Source organism: Camelus ferus, chromosome 36 (assembly GCF_009834535.1).
Source record: "Camelus ferus isolate YT-003-E chromosome 36, BCGSAC_Cfer_1.0, whole genome shotgun sequence".
NCBI lineage: Eukaryota > Metazoa > Chordata > Mammalia > Artiodactyla > Camelidae > Camelus > Camelus ferus.
The window spans coordinates 21,216,419-21,230,931 of record NC_045731.1 but is presented as its reverse complement, the minus strand read 5'-3'; the positions used below and the strand labels follow the sequence as shown (position 1 = coordinate 21,230,931).

The following is a 14,513-nucleotide window of genomic DNA, read 5'->3' as shown; positions in this document are numbered from 1 at the left end:
TTATCAAGATAGTTTACATTCTTTTTTCTAGACAAGTCTCAGTGTCTGATGTCCATTTGACCTTCTGCACATCTCAGCTTAGACCAGCCTCCTCCCCAGCACTCCCAGCCTCTTTGGCTGTGGCTACCCTATTGGACAGCAACTCCAGGGGTCCCACCAGGGGTCTTGGTTGGAAAGGGGGAGTAAGTATCCAAACTAACCCTAAATGGATCTCTCTGAACTAAAGATGAATTCATTTTTAAAACTATGAAAACCGTCAGGCTGCATCTCCCTCCCCCCTTGGCTGCAAGACAGCTCCCCTTCTTGCTGATCCCTTTCTGGATGTAGGAAAGCAACCCAGGCACACAGCCAGGGCGGCCGGGACTCCACGTAGGCTTACCTGCTGTCTGTGTCCAGTCCCACCAAGTCCTTCTTCTCAAATGGGATGCAGAGGAGGGGGATCTTGTCCCCAAAATTGTTGGTGGCCCTGTCCAGGTGCTCGGACTCGAGCACGATGAAGAGCGACTCGATGAAGTCCTTGATCCTCTTCTCCACCATCCCACAGTCCTCGTAGCTGGGGTACAAGGCCACATCAGTGCGCAGCTGCTCGGCGAGCTCGCCCTTCAGCACAAAGACGAAGAGCCACGAATCGTCCTGCGTGTTGCCACACATCTCCTCTGCACAGGGAGCTCCTCGATCTGCAGCCAGTCCTTGGCCAAGCGGTCAGTGATGGTGACGAGGCCCATGACCCTTCGGTGGGTCTTGAAGTCTACCCACTCGTTCTTGTGTGGGTAGTGGTACCTGTAGTGGATACAGAATGACTGCTGGAAGCCGCACAGCCTGACCTGGCTCACTGAGGATATCTGTTTATAGATGCATAAGAGATTCTCCTCCAAGATAATCCCCACGTGCTGGACCACCATGGGGAGAGTCTGGTGGTCCTCAGCACACTGCACGTAGTCAGCAATGCTCATGTTGCAGGCTCTGCCAAGAGGGGAGAGGAGACTGAGGTACACGCTATGCTGTGGGCTGCAGGCCCCTCTGGGATGCGGTGACCTGTGTGTACCAGCCAGAAGGCAAGGGAAGCCCAAGCAAACCTGGGGGTGCAGTCTGTCCTCAGAGTCTGCACATGGCTACCATAGCTAGGATCACATTATCCTTCCTGCTCTTGGTCTAGGCTTCCAGCCCCTGCAGAAAAGGGTCATTTCTTGTTTTCTGTTTCCAACATCTAGCCAGGCCCTGATGCTCAAAAATGCTGAATAAATGAATGAACAAAGGAACTGCTTCCACACCCCTCAGCAGAATATAATGAAAAGAACCACAGTGGGATCGAAAGATCTGGATTTCAACTCCAATTTACTTGAACTCCTATGCTGCAAAATAATGGATAAGAAAACTCGCCCTGGGGAGGAGGGTACAGTTCAGGGGTAGAGCACATACTTAGCATGCACGAGGTCCTGGGTTCAATCCCAAGTATCTCCAATAAAAAAATGAAACAAAAAATAAACTTAATTACCCCATAAAAATTAATTAAAAATTAAAAAGAAAAAACATTGCAATTAACACAACATTCTAAACTTGACTATACTTCAATTAAAAACAAAACAAAACAAAACAAAAAACAAACCTTGCCTTACAAGAATATATCTAGATCAAGGCAGATTGCAAATGCAAAATGCCTAGGTTACCACCTGCATAAAAGGGGGGATGTACAAATTTACTAATCCCTCCTTTATGAGCTGTATTTCCTTTGGGAGGTTTTATGACCTCTGAGAGTTAATTTTCACAGATGAAAAAAGAAAACGTTAGCTGATTCTCAGTACTGCTGAAGAATTAGATAACCGTATGAAAGCATCTGACCCACAGAGTGTACTCAATAAATGTTTGTTGAATGAATGAATAAACAAGCAAGTGAATGCTGCTCCCTGCCACAATCATAATGGTACTGTCTGGAAATCCCAAGCCCGTTTCCCTCCCGACTCTACACTAACCATGTGGGTGACCTGGGAAGGCCTGTGTGCTTCTCTAAACCCCACTTTAATCACGAATAGAAATGGGAGTAATAACACAAACCTCAAAGGGTTAGTGAGTCAATAATGAATTGTACCCCAACCTTGCAAGATGGAAACATTAAGGAAAATTGGGCAAAGAGTACATAGGCTGTCTCCGTATCAGCTCTTACAACTGCATGGGAATCTTCATTACATCTCAAGATAAAAAGTCTAATTTTTTAAAGAGGCTATTGAGATTAAATGAGCTCACTGTCTTAAATAAGGAACACACAGTACAAATAGGACAATGCGCAGCCTATGATATACACTCAGTAAACATTCCCACTGAACCTACTGGTCCCTCCAACTCCAGAGCACAAGGATGGGTCCTCATGGCCAGAGGCCACTGCACCTGAAGCTAACAGAGATAATTGTCCCCACTTCCAAGAGCCCCTGCCACCACCCTAGGTCTAATTTTGTATTTGTAACTTTGTTTTCTTTTTCTTAAATACGAACCCCCAATTGCATAGCCTTCAGGTCACCAAAACCTGACCACGGAAATCATGACAGCAGCCCTCCCCAGTGAAACAATAAAATTAAAAGCCATATCCACAAGAACTCTGTGTAATTTTAATGGCAGGAACTTCATCCTGGACTGAGAGGAAGAGGACTGGGGAGGAGGGGGCAATCTGGGGCACACAGACCCAGGCGCCACCTGTCCCATGATGGACTTTAGACTCAACCCTCACCCTCCAGGAACTTCAAAATACACATCGACAGCATGCTATGGACAAGGTTTTTTTTTTTTTTAAAGAAATCCCTGACTCCCTAACAGGTCATGTTTCTACTGAGAAACTAATGACTTCTGTGTATATTGTTTCATGAAAACCCTAAAATAATAACATTCCAACTTGACACATGAAGAAACGGAGGAAAAGAGAGGTTTATCACATTGTGCAAGATTAGAGAGAGGCCAATTCGGAGGCTGTATTTAAACCAAAGCCCCTGCTCCAGCGCTTATACCAATAAGTTTGACATACTGACCCTCTCCTGCACCCTCCCTGAAATAAATCTCTGAAGTCTTTTCTGCACCACTTGGAAAGAACCAAAATCATATCAACTTTCCACAAATAGCTGTGTCACCCCTTGGAGGACGTATCAAAATCTGAAGAGTTAGGGTGGGGGAGGGATTTGAGTTCTTGGTTTCTCCAAAGGAGACATGGGTTTAAAAGAAACCAAAAAGCACTTATCTAGTCCAAGCTCTCACTGTGCAGAGAAGGAAATGGAGTCTCAGAAGAGATGAGGAAAGGGACTTATTAACAAATATTGCCTCAGTGCAGCACCAAGCCAGCCCTGAGCGCTGCTGGGGGAGGATCTGGGAGGCCCAGGAGAATGAGTGTTAGAAAAAAGGAAGCCCTGTCTCTACACTGCCATACCATGAAGTTCCATCAAATGATCCACTACAGGTGCAGCCAACATTAAGGTGGGATAAGCATAGGTTACAGAAACCCAGAAGTCTAAATCGTACTGGAAATTCCAAACTTTACTATGTTTTTTCCCAGTTGAAGCATGAGCTCAGCGGGAGCTCCGTGCCAGGCACTACACGAGGCCTGGAGTTCTCCCAAATACAGATCTCTATGAACACATGTGCAAACCAAATGCAGGCCCACCAGAAGAAAAACACCTACAGATAAGTTGGAATTAATGAAAGTGAAGGCAGCCAACCAGCATATATTACTAGCAAAAAGGATGCTGCTAGAAATACTCATGGACATAGCAAACTGTGGTCAGCAGGTGGGAAAGGGGGGAGGGACAGATTAGGAGTTTAGGATTAACAGATACACATAACTATATATAAAATAAATAAATGACAAGGACCTACTGTATAACACAGGGAACTATATTCAATTTCTTGTAATGAGTTGTACTAAAAACACTCTGAAAATTATATGTGTACATATGCATAAATATAACTGAATCACTGCTGTACTCCTGAAACAAACATTGTAAATTGACTACACTTCAATAAAAAATAAGAATTTAAGAAACAAATAAATAAATAAAAATAAAAGCAACACCATTAAAAAAATTAAAAGAACTCTGTAATCTCCTTAGCTGTAGGAGGGAGAGAACACTGGTTGCAAGCACCAAGTCCACTGGATCACTCCAGCACTGGCTGTCACTCTTTCTGACCATCAGGGAGGCACTTGGCTTCACTGAGGTTAGTTTTCTCTTCTGTGAAAGGCTACAGTCACAACTAATGATGTATATAATCTCATCATTCACAGACCCAACAATTAGTAAGGACTTCCCATGGGCCACGCTCTACAGAGATAAAAAGATAGGGTCCCAGATATACTCATGGATAGAAAAAGTTTATGTCATAAAGACATTAATTCTCCCCATTCTAATATATAGATTCAATGCAATTCTGATTAGAATTCCCCCCAGATTTTTCATGGAATGTAACAAGTTAATATATGCTCAGGAACAGCCAAGAAACTTCTTTAGAACTGGGGAGGGTTGGATGGGTCATTCATTTCCACAGCTCTTTTTGAAGCAATGAAAACATTCTGGAATAATGATGGTTGCACCACTGTGAATATGCTAAAAGCCGCCAAATTGTACCATTTAAATGGGTGGACTTCATGGTGTGTGAACAAAATTGCAATGAAACTGTTATATGAAAAAAACATTTCCTGACAACTATTTTTCCCTCTATACTAGTAGTATGCCCCACATTTTAAGAAAAACAAAAAACCAAAACCGAACAAAAATTTTCCAAGAGATCTTTAAGACTGCAATATTCTTGGGTCTCCAATGCCTCTGGTGGTGCTGCTCCTGTTAACATACACTAGTTGAGCTGGGCTAGTTAGGGACTGTGACTATCTTTTCAAAATTGACAGTCATATGTTTCACCCTAGGAGGGGAGAGGATGGAGGATGTCTCATCCCTCATGCCCTCAGCTCATTTTTAACTGAACCAAGCCCTGCTTTCAACACTGTAATACCTCTCGCTATAAAAACACATGATATTGGAGTTTAGAAGCAAGATGGAGGAGTGGAAGAATGCTCGTAGCTCACTCTCTCCAACAAATACACCAAAACTCACATCTACAGGACCCACTCAGCCAACCAGAGCACCTGCTGAATGCAGACAGAACATCACCTTCTTCGAAAGACAAAGAAGTGAAAAAATCTGTTTTATTCCTGCATAGGCTTTAGGTAGATAAATAAATACACTCCTTAAGGACCACAATAGATAACTGATACTCCTTAAGTCACAGTGCCAGAGAGGTATGAGCAATATGAAGAAGCAGAGGAACCACTCCCAATTAAAAGAGCAAGAGAAATCCCCTGAAAGCACAATCAAGGAAATAGACATTGATGGCCTACTAGATCAAGATTTCAAAGAAAGAAGTGATCAAAGTACTGAAGGAACTAAAAGAGATAGTGTTTAGAGATATAAAATATGTCAAAAACGTAATAGAAACTATAAAGAGAACCAAGTATATTTGGTAAACTCATTGGCTGAAATGAGAAGTGATCTAAAAGCTGTACATAGCAGGCTAGATAATGCAGAGGAATGAATAAGTGACCTAGAAGACAGGACAACAGAAACCACCCAATCAGAACAGCTGAGAGAAAAACAAATAAAAAACAATGGAAACAATAAAGGGACATATGGGATAATACAAAGCATGCTAATCTATGCATAATAGAGTTTCCAGAAGGGGAAGAAAGAACAAACGGGATTGAAAAGGTATTTGAAGAAATCATGACTGAAAACTTCCCAAACCTAAAGAAGGAATCAGATATCTAAGTACAGGAGGCTCAGAGGGTCCCAAACAGGAAGAACCCAAACAGACTCACACCAAGACACATCCTAATCAAGATGGCCAGAGTCAAGGATAAAGAAATGATCCTAAAGGCAGCAAGAGAAAAAACAAATGTGAGTTATAAGGGAACCTCCATAAGGCTCTCAGTTGATTTCTCTACACAAACACTACAGGCCAGAAGGGAGTGGCAAGATATATTCAAATTCCTGAATGAAAAAATATGCAGCCTAGGATACTCTATCCAGCAAGGCTATCCTTTAGAATAGAAGGAGAGATAAAGAACTTCACAGATGAGCAAAAACTAAGAGTTTAACAACACTAAACCCATGCTAAAAGAAATATTGACAGGTCTACTCTAAATAGGAAAGAAGCAGGATGCTACAAAAATGAGAAACTCAGAACTGGAAAGGAGATGACTGCCATGAATTACAAATAGAATAAATACAAAATTGTAAAAGAAGACATCTAAATCATTAAGAGTGGGAGAGGGAAGCAAGAAAACATACAGTATTTTGTTTTTCTTTCTTCTTTAAAAAAAAAATGTGTTCTCGGTAGGATGGGTTTGACCTAATATTACTATCTGTTTAGTACAAACATTTACAGTAATAGGTTAATAGACTTACAAAAAAGGGTAACCACAAGCCAAAAGCTTACAAGTGAGTCAAACAAACTAAATGAAATCCAAGATAATACACAGGAAACTTACCAAATCACAAAAGGAAGAAGAAAGGAACAAAGAGAAAATGCCAAATCAAATGCAAAAATAAGTTCAAAATGGCAATAAATACTCATCTATCATTAATTACTGTAAATGTTAATGGACTAAATGCTCCAGTCAAAAGACGTAGAGTGGCAGACTGGATAATAAAGCAAGAACCTTCAATATGCTGCATATAAGAGACACACTTTTGGGAGAAGGACACATATAGATTGAGAGTGAAAGGATGGAAAGGATATTCCATGCAAATGGAAAAGCCAAAAAAAGCAGGTGTTGCAGTACTGATTTCAGACAAAATAGACTTTAAAACAAAGGCCATAAAGAAAGATAAAAAGGACATATTATAATGATTAAAGGAGTAATACAAGATGAGGATATTACAATCATTAATATATACGCACCCAACATAGGAGTACCTAAGTACGTAAAACAACTACTAACAGAGATAAAGGAGGAAATTGATGGGAATACAATCATTGTTGGAATATTTTAACACCACATTAACATCACTAGACAGATCTTCCAGACAGAAAATAAAGAAGGCAACAGAGAAATTAAATGATACAATAGAAAAATTAGATTTGGTGGGTATTTTCAGAGTATTGCACTCCCCAAAAATAGGATATACATTCTTTTCAAGTTCACATGGAACATTTTCTAGGATTCATCATGTACTTGGGCACAAAAGAAGCCTCAACGATTTTAAGAAATTATCTCAAGCATCTTTACTGACCACAATGCCATTGAAACTATAAATCAACTACAGAGAAACAAAGAAGAAAAAGAGGAAAGCATGGAAATTAAACAACATGCTATTAAAAAACCAATGGATCACTGAGGAAATCAAAGTTGAAATTAAAAAATACCTTGAGACAAATGAAAATGAAAACACAACCACACAAAACTTATGGGACGCAGCAATGTCAATGCTAAGAGGGAAATTTACAGCAATACAGGCCTTCCTTAAAAAAGAAGAACAATCTCAAATAAACAATATAATCCACCAGCTAAAAGGACTAGAAAAAGAAGACCAAAAACACCCAAAAGTCAGCAGAAGGAAGGAAATAATAAAACTCAGGGAGAAATAAATAAAATAGAGATTAAAAAATAGAAAAAAATCAATCAAACCAAAGGCTGGTTTTTTGAAAGAGTAAATAAAATCGACAAACCTCTGGCCAAACTCACAAAGAAGAAAAAAGAGAGCACAAATAAGCAAAATAAGAAAGGAAAATGGAGAAATTACAACCAATAAACATGGAAATACAGAGTATCATATGAGAATATTATGAAAAACTGTATGGAACCAAAATGGATAACCTACAGGAGATGGACAAGTTTCTGGAAACATATTGTCCACCAAGATTGAATCAAAAGAGACTAACCACTTGAACAAACTGATCACTAGAAATGAAATTGAATTAGCAATAAAAAACCTCCCTACATATAAATGTCCAGGACCGGACAGCTTCACAATGGAATTCTACCAAACATAAAAAGAGGAACTAATACCAGTCCCTCTCAAACTCTTTCAGAAGACTGAACAAGAGGGAGTATTCCCAAACTCATTCTATAAAGCCACCATCACCCTGATACCAAAACCAGGCAATGCCACCACCAAAAAAAAATAAAATTACAGACCATTATCACTGATTAACATAGATGCAAAAATCCATACCAAAATACTAGCAAATAGAATCCAACAGCACATTAAAAAGAGTACACATCATGATCAAGTGGGGTTCATCCCAGGGACACAAGGATGGTTCAGCATATGCAAATCAATCAATGTAATACTCACATCAACAAAAGAAAGGGAAAAAAAATGATCTTCTCAATAGATGCAGAAAAAGCTTTTGATAAAATTCAACACCTATTTATGATAAAAACTCTCACCATTGTGGGTATAGAGGGAACATATCTCAACATAATAAAAGCTACAGCCACCATAGTACTCAACGGTGAAAAGCTCAAAATCTTCCCACTAAAATCTGGGACAAGACAAGGCTGGCCACTATCACCACTCCTATTCAATATAGTCTTGGAAGTCCTAGCCACAGCAATCAGGCAAGAGAGAGAAATAAAAGGGACCCAGACTGGAAAAGAAGAGGTAAAATTACCACTATATGCATATGACATGATACCACATATAGAAAACCCTAAAAGGTCCACACAAAAACAACTAGAAATAATCAAAGAATTCAGCAAGGTAGCAGGTTAAAAGATTAACATTCAAAAATCAGTTGCATTTCTTTACACTAATGGTGAGTAAACAGAAAAAGAAAGTAAAGAAACAATTCTCTTTAAAATGGCACCCAAAGTAATAAACTATCAGGAGTAAATCTAACTAAGGAGGTGAAAGACTTATACATGGAAAACTATACAAACACTGATTAAGGAAATTAAAGAAGACTTAAAAAAATGGAAAAAATATCCCATGCTTGTGGAGTAGAAGAATCAATATTGTTAAAATGGTCACCCTGCTCAAAGCAATCTACAGATCTAATGTAATCCCTATCAAATTACACAGGACATATTTCACAGAAGTCTAACAAATCATAATAAAATTTATATGGAAGCACAAAAGACCTAGAATTGACAAAGCATTACTGAAGAAAAAGAAAGAAGCTGGAGAAATAACTCTCCCAGATTTCAGACAATACTATACAGTTACAGTAATCAAGACAGCATGATATTGGTACAAAAACAGACATATGAACCAATGGAACAGAATAGAGAGCCCAGAAATGAACCCACAAACTTTTCATTAACTAATCTTTGACAAAGGAGGCAAGAACATATAATGAAACAAAGACAGGCTCTTCAGCAAATGGTGCTGGGGAAACTGGACAACAGCATGTAAATCACTGAAGCTAGAACACTCCCTTACACCATACACAAAAATAAACTCAAAATGGATCAAAGACTTAAACATAAGACAAGATACAGTAAACCTCCTAGAAGAAAACCTAGGCAAAGCATTATCTCTCATACATCTCAAAATGTTCTCCTAGGGCAGTCTACCCAAGCAATAGAAATAAAACAAGAATAAACAAATGGGACCTAAGTAAACTTACAAGCTCTTGCACAGCAAGGGAAACCATAAGCAAAACAAAACAACAACCTACAGAATGGGAGAAAAGTTTTGCAAAAGATGAAACTGACAAAGGCTTGATCTCCAGAACATATAAGCAGCTCATATGACTTAATATGAAAAAAAACAAACAATCCCACCCAAAAATGGGCAGAAGACTTAAGCAATTCTCCAAAGAAGAAATAGAAATGATCAATAGGCACATGAAAAAATGCTCAATGTCACTAATTATCAGAGATTTGCAAATCAAAACTGCAGTGAGGTATCACCTCACACCAGTCAGTATGGCTATCATTCAAAAGTCCACAAATGACAAATGCTGGAGAGTCTGTGGAGAAAAAGGAACCCTCTTACACTTCTGGTGGGAATACAGTTTGGTGCAGCCACTGTGGAAAACAGTATGGAGATTTCTCAAAAGACTAGGAACTGACTTACCATATGACCCAGGAATCCCATTCTTGGGTATATATCCAGAAGGAACCTGACATCAAAAAGACACCTGCACCCCAATGTTCACAGCAGCACTCTTTACAATAGCCAAGACATGGAAACAGCATAAATGTCCAAAGGAAGATGAGCGGACAAAGATGTGATATGCCTATACAATGGGGTACTATTCAGACATGAAAATTACAATATAATGCCATTTGCAGCAACATGGATGTCCCTGGATAATGTCATTCTAAATGAAGTAAGCCAGAAAGAGAAAGAAAAATACCATATGTTGCTCGTATTTGGAATCTTAAAAAAGCAAAAAACAAATAAACTTAAATGTAAAACAGAAACAGACTCACAGACATAGAATACAAACTTGTCATTGCCAGGGGAGAGGAGGGTGGGAAGGTACAGACTGGGAGTTCAAATTTTGTACATACTGACAAGAATATATAGAATAGATAAACAAATTTATACTGCATACCACATGGAAATATATACAAGATCTTGTGGTAGCTCATGGTGGAAAAGGATGTGACAATGAATAAGCGTATGATTGAAAAATTGTGCTCTACACTTGAAATTGACACAACATTGTAAACTGAGTATAACTCAATATAAAAATAAAATAAAAAGAATATTAAAAAAATAAAACAGTTGTCCTGGGGTCCCCTACTCCTCCCAATGCCAGAACCCTAGGCTGGGGAGCCTGATGCTGGGCTTATAATTCCCACTCCTGTTGGAGGTTCATTGTGACTTATTCTTCACCTTGTGAGTTGTCCACAGTGAGGGATATGGGGTCCACCTATATCATGAGAATGCCCCTCCTACCATCCTGCTGTGGTTCCGTCGCTGTGTTTCCACTGAAGATCTTCTTTTGCTAGGATCCAGTCTTTTATTTTTTTATGCTTGTTTAGCAGTCAGTTGTGGTTTCACTGTAGTCATGAGAAGAGGCAAATAGTGGAAGCCTATCAGCTGGCTTTCAGCAGAGTCACTGCAGGCCAGAAGGGACAGCCATGATATATTTAAAGTACTCAAAGTAAAAAACCTGGAATCTAGGCCAACTACTCAGCAAAGTTATTAATCAGAATTGAAAGAGAATTAAAAAGCATCTCAGATGAGCAAAAACTAAGAGTTCATCATTCCTAAACTGACGTTACAAGAAGTATTAAAATGTTTTCATTATATGAAAAAGAACAAGAAGTAAGAACTTATGTGAAGGGGGAAATCCCACTTTAAAGGCAAAAATGGAGCAATGGCTGTGAGTCAAACACTTAAGCTACTACAAAGACTAAAAGACAAAATTTGTAAAAACTATACTTACAATAAACACTTACAGGATGCATATGAAGATGTAAAAAATACAATCAAAAAAGGCATGGAGAGGGAGTAAAAGAGCAGATCTTTTTTGAACTTATATAACCTTAAATGACAATCACTTTAAAACAATCAGATATTGTAACAAAGCAACTTATATGAACCTCATGGTCTCCATAAATCAAAAACCTACATTAGATATGCAAAAACAAGTGAGAAGCACAAATGTAACAATAAAGAAAATCAGCTACCCATAAGGGAAGAGTATGAAAGAAGGACAGAGAAGAACTACAAAAACATGTAGCAAGGTGGCAGGATACAACATTAACATGCACAAATCAGTTGCATTTTTTAACACTAACAATGAGATAGTAAGAAAAGAAAGTAAAGAAACAATCCCCTTTAAAATCACAACCAATAAATGATAAAATACTTACGAATAAATCTGACCAAGCAGGTGAAAGACTTATGCATGGAGAACTACAAAATACTGATTAAAGAAATTAAAGATGACTTAAAGAAATGGAAAGAAATACTATGCTCTTGGATTGGAAGAATCAATATTGTTAAAATGGCCATACTGTTCAAGGCAATCAACAGATTTCATGCAATCCCTATCAAGTTACCCAGGACATTTTTCACAGAACTAGAACAAATAATCCTAAAATTCCTATGGACTCATAAAGACCAAAAATTGCCAAATCAATATTAAAGAAAAAGAATAAAGCTGGAGGAATGACCTTCCACAACTTCAGATGAATCTATAGAGATACAATAATCAAAACAGTGTGGTACTGGCATGAAACCAGACATATAGATCAATGGAAGAGAACACAGAGCCGAGAAATAAACACAGACCTACAGTAAATTAGTCTTCAACACAGGAGGCAAGCACACATGCTGCAGTAAAGACAGTATCTTCTGCAAATGGTGCAGGGAAAACTGGACAGCTGCATGCAAATCAATGATGTTAGGACACTCCCCCACACCACACACAAAAACAAATTCAAAATGGCTTAAAGACTTAAATATAAGACAAGACACTACAAGCTTCTTAGAAGAAAACATAAGCAAACCATTCTCTCACATACTTCTCAGCAATGTTCTCCTAGGGCAGTCTACTCAAGCAATGCAAATAAAAGCAGAAAATAAACAAACGGGGCCCAACTGAACTTACAGGCTTTTGCACAGCAAGTGAATCCTTAAGCAAACAAAACGGCAACCTACGGGATGGGAGAAAATATTTGCCAATGATGCGACTGACAAAGGCCTAATTTCCTGAGTATATACTCAGCTCACACAAGTTCATAACACAAAACAAGCAACCCAATCCAAAAATGGGCAGAAGATATAAACAAGCATTTCTCCAATGAAGACATAAGGCCAATGGGCACATGAAAAAATGCTCAATACTTCTCATTATCAGAGAAATGCAAATCAACACTACAATGAGGTATAACCTCACACCAGTCAGAATGGCCATCATGAATGAGAAATGCTGGAGAGTTTGTGGAGAAAAAGGAAGCCTCCTACACTGTCACTGGGAAATGCAGTTTGGTATAGCCATTATGGAAAACAGTATGGAAATGCCTCAAAAAACTAAAAATAGACTTACCCTATGAATCAGCAATCCCACTTCTGGGTATATATCCAGAGGGAACTCCAATTTGAAAAGGGACCTGTATCCTAATATTCACAGCACCACTATATACTATAGGCAAGACATAGAAGCATCCTATAATGTAGCAACAGATGACAGGATAAAGAAATTGTGGTATATTTATGCATTGGAATACTACTCTGCCATTAAAAAGGATGAAATAATGCTATTTGCAGCAAGGTGGATGGACCCAGAGAATATCATTCTAAGTGAAGCAAACCAAAAGGGGAAAGAAAAATACCACATGATATCACTCCACATGATATCATGTGGAATCTTAAAGAAAAAGAAGAAAGAAACAAGGTCACTATGAATTCATCTACAATACAGAAACAGATTCGTACACATAGTTAACAATCTCATGGTTACCAGGGAAAGGGGGTGGGAAGGGATAAATTTAGGAGTTTGAGACTTACAAATGTTAGCCACTATATATGAAAATAGATTTTAAAAAATGTTCTCTATAGCATAGAAACTTACATTCAATATCTGGTAATAACCTATACTGGAAAAGCAGCTACTGCCACCACCTGAGGAAGCAAGAGAAGAAAGGAGAGTGAGTTACCCTGGGCTAGAGCCCGGTCCTCCACAAGTCCTTGCCCGCTGTTGACGCTGCCCTACACAGCACTGCACCCTCCTCCCAGGAGCGGGCTGGCATTAATATGTGTCTCCGAACCCGGGGCAGCAGAGGCTGCCCCGAGAACAGGCCCTGGAGGAGATGGGAGCAAGTCCACCTGCTTCCCCTGAGGACAGGCACCCCTCCTCTCAGCTGCCGCCCACTGACTGCACCGCACCCGCCTCCAGGGAGCAGGCCATGGTCTGAGGGCCTGTTAGAGATGTTCCGGGTCCACACCCGCTTTCCCAAACCCGGGAATAAGAGTCAGGGAAGACGCGGGGTTCAGGGATTACTAAGGAGAGGTGACAGCACCACGAACCAGGCGGTGGCCTCAGACCCTCCTCAGGGTCCTAATGGGCCTCGTGGCCCGGGACTCAACTAAGCACCCCTAACCCATGCACCTCCACAGCTGCGCAGCTCAGACCGCACTCGCCGGCTCCGTGCCCCATCCACGCCCCTTCACCTCCCAGGCTGCGCCAGCGGAGGAGACTGGTAAGCGTCGGCCCAGACTCCAGGCCGTGATCATTTTCAGGGAGCTACTCCAGAAACAACCGGCTCCCACCTGGCTGCACACACCTCTGCCGCGGTTCTGTTGTCCTCGCGTCTGTGCGTCTGCGCATGCCACGCCCCTCCCCGTCCCGCCGGCACCGAGGACTTTTCGGCTGGGGCTCCTGCTTGTACCACCGGAAAGCGTGCCTGGGGCCAGGAGGACCTGGGTGGGCCCTGCGGTGGGGGCAGTGGGCTGGGACAAACCACCCTTCTGCAGGCCCACTCTCCGGGGCCTACCCTCCTGGCCCACCACACCTGCTGCCCGCCTTTCCCCAGATCTCCATCCCCAATGCCCCCATACTGTCCAAATGGGGTCCTG

The 14,513-nt window shown here is 40.3% G+C and overlaps 1 protein-coding gene and 1 pseudogene across 1 annotated transcript in view; one reads left to right on the top strand and one right to left on the bottom strand.

The window, feature by feature from the left end:
- The window catches only part of LOC116661734 (trafficking protein particle complex subunit 9-like), a 167,503-nt gene extending 166,091 nt beyond the window's left edge, over positions 1–1,412 (bottom strand). Inside the window, 2 exon segments of the mRNA XM_032474262.1 lie at positions 380–656; positions 659–1,412. Coding sequence (XP_032330153.1) covers positions 380–656; positions 659–953 — 572 coding nt within the window. The 5' untranslated portion in view covers positions 954–1,412.
- Positions 1–14,513, top strand: part of LOC116661733 — a 708,679-nt pseudogene that overhangs the window by 361,200 nt on the left and 332,966 nt on the right.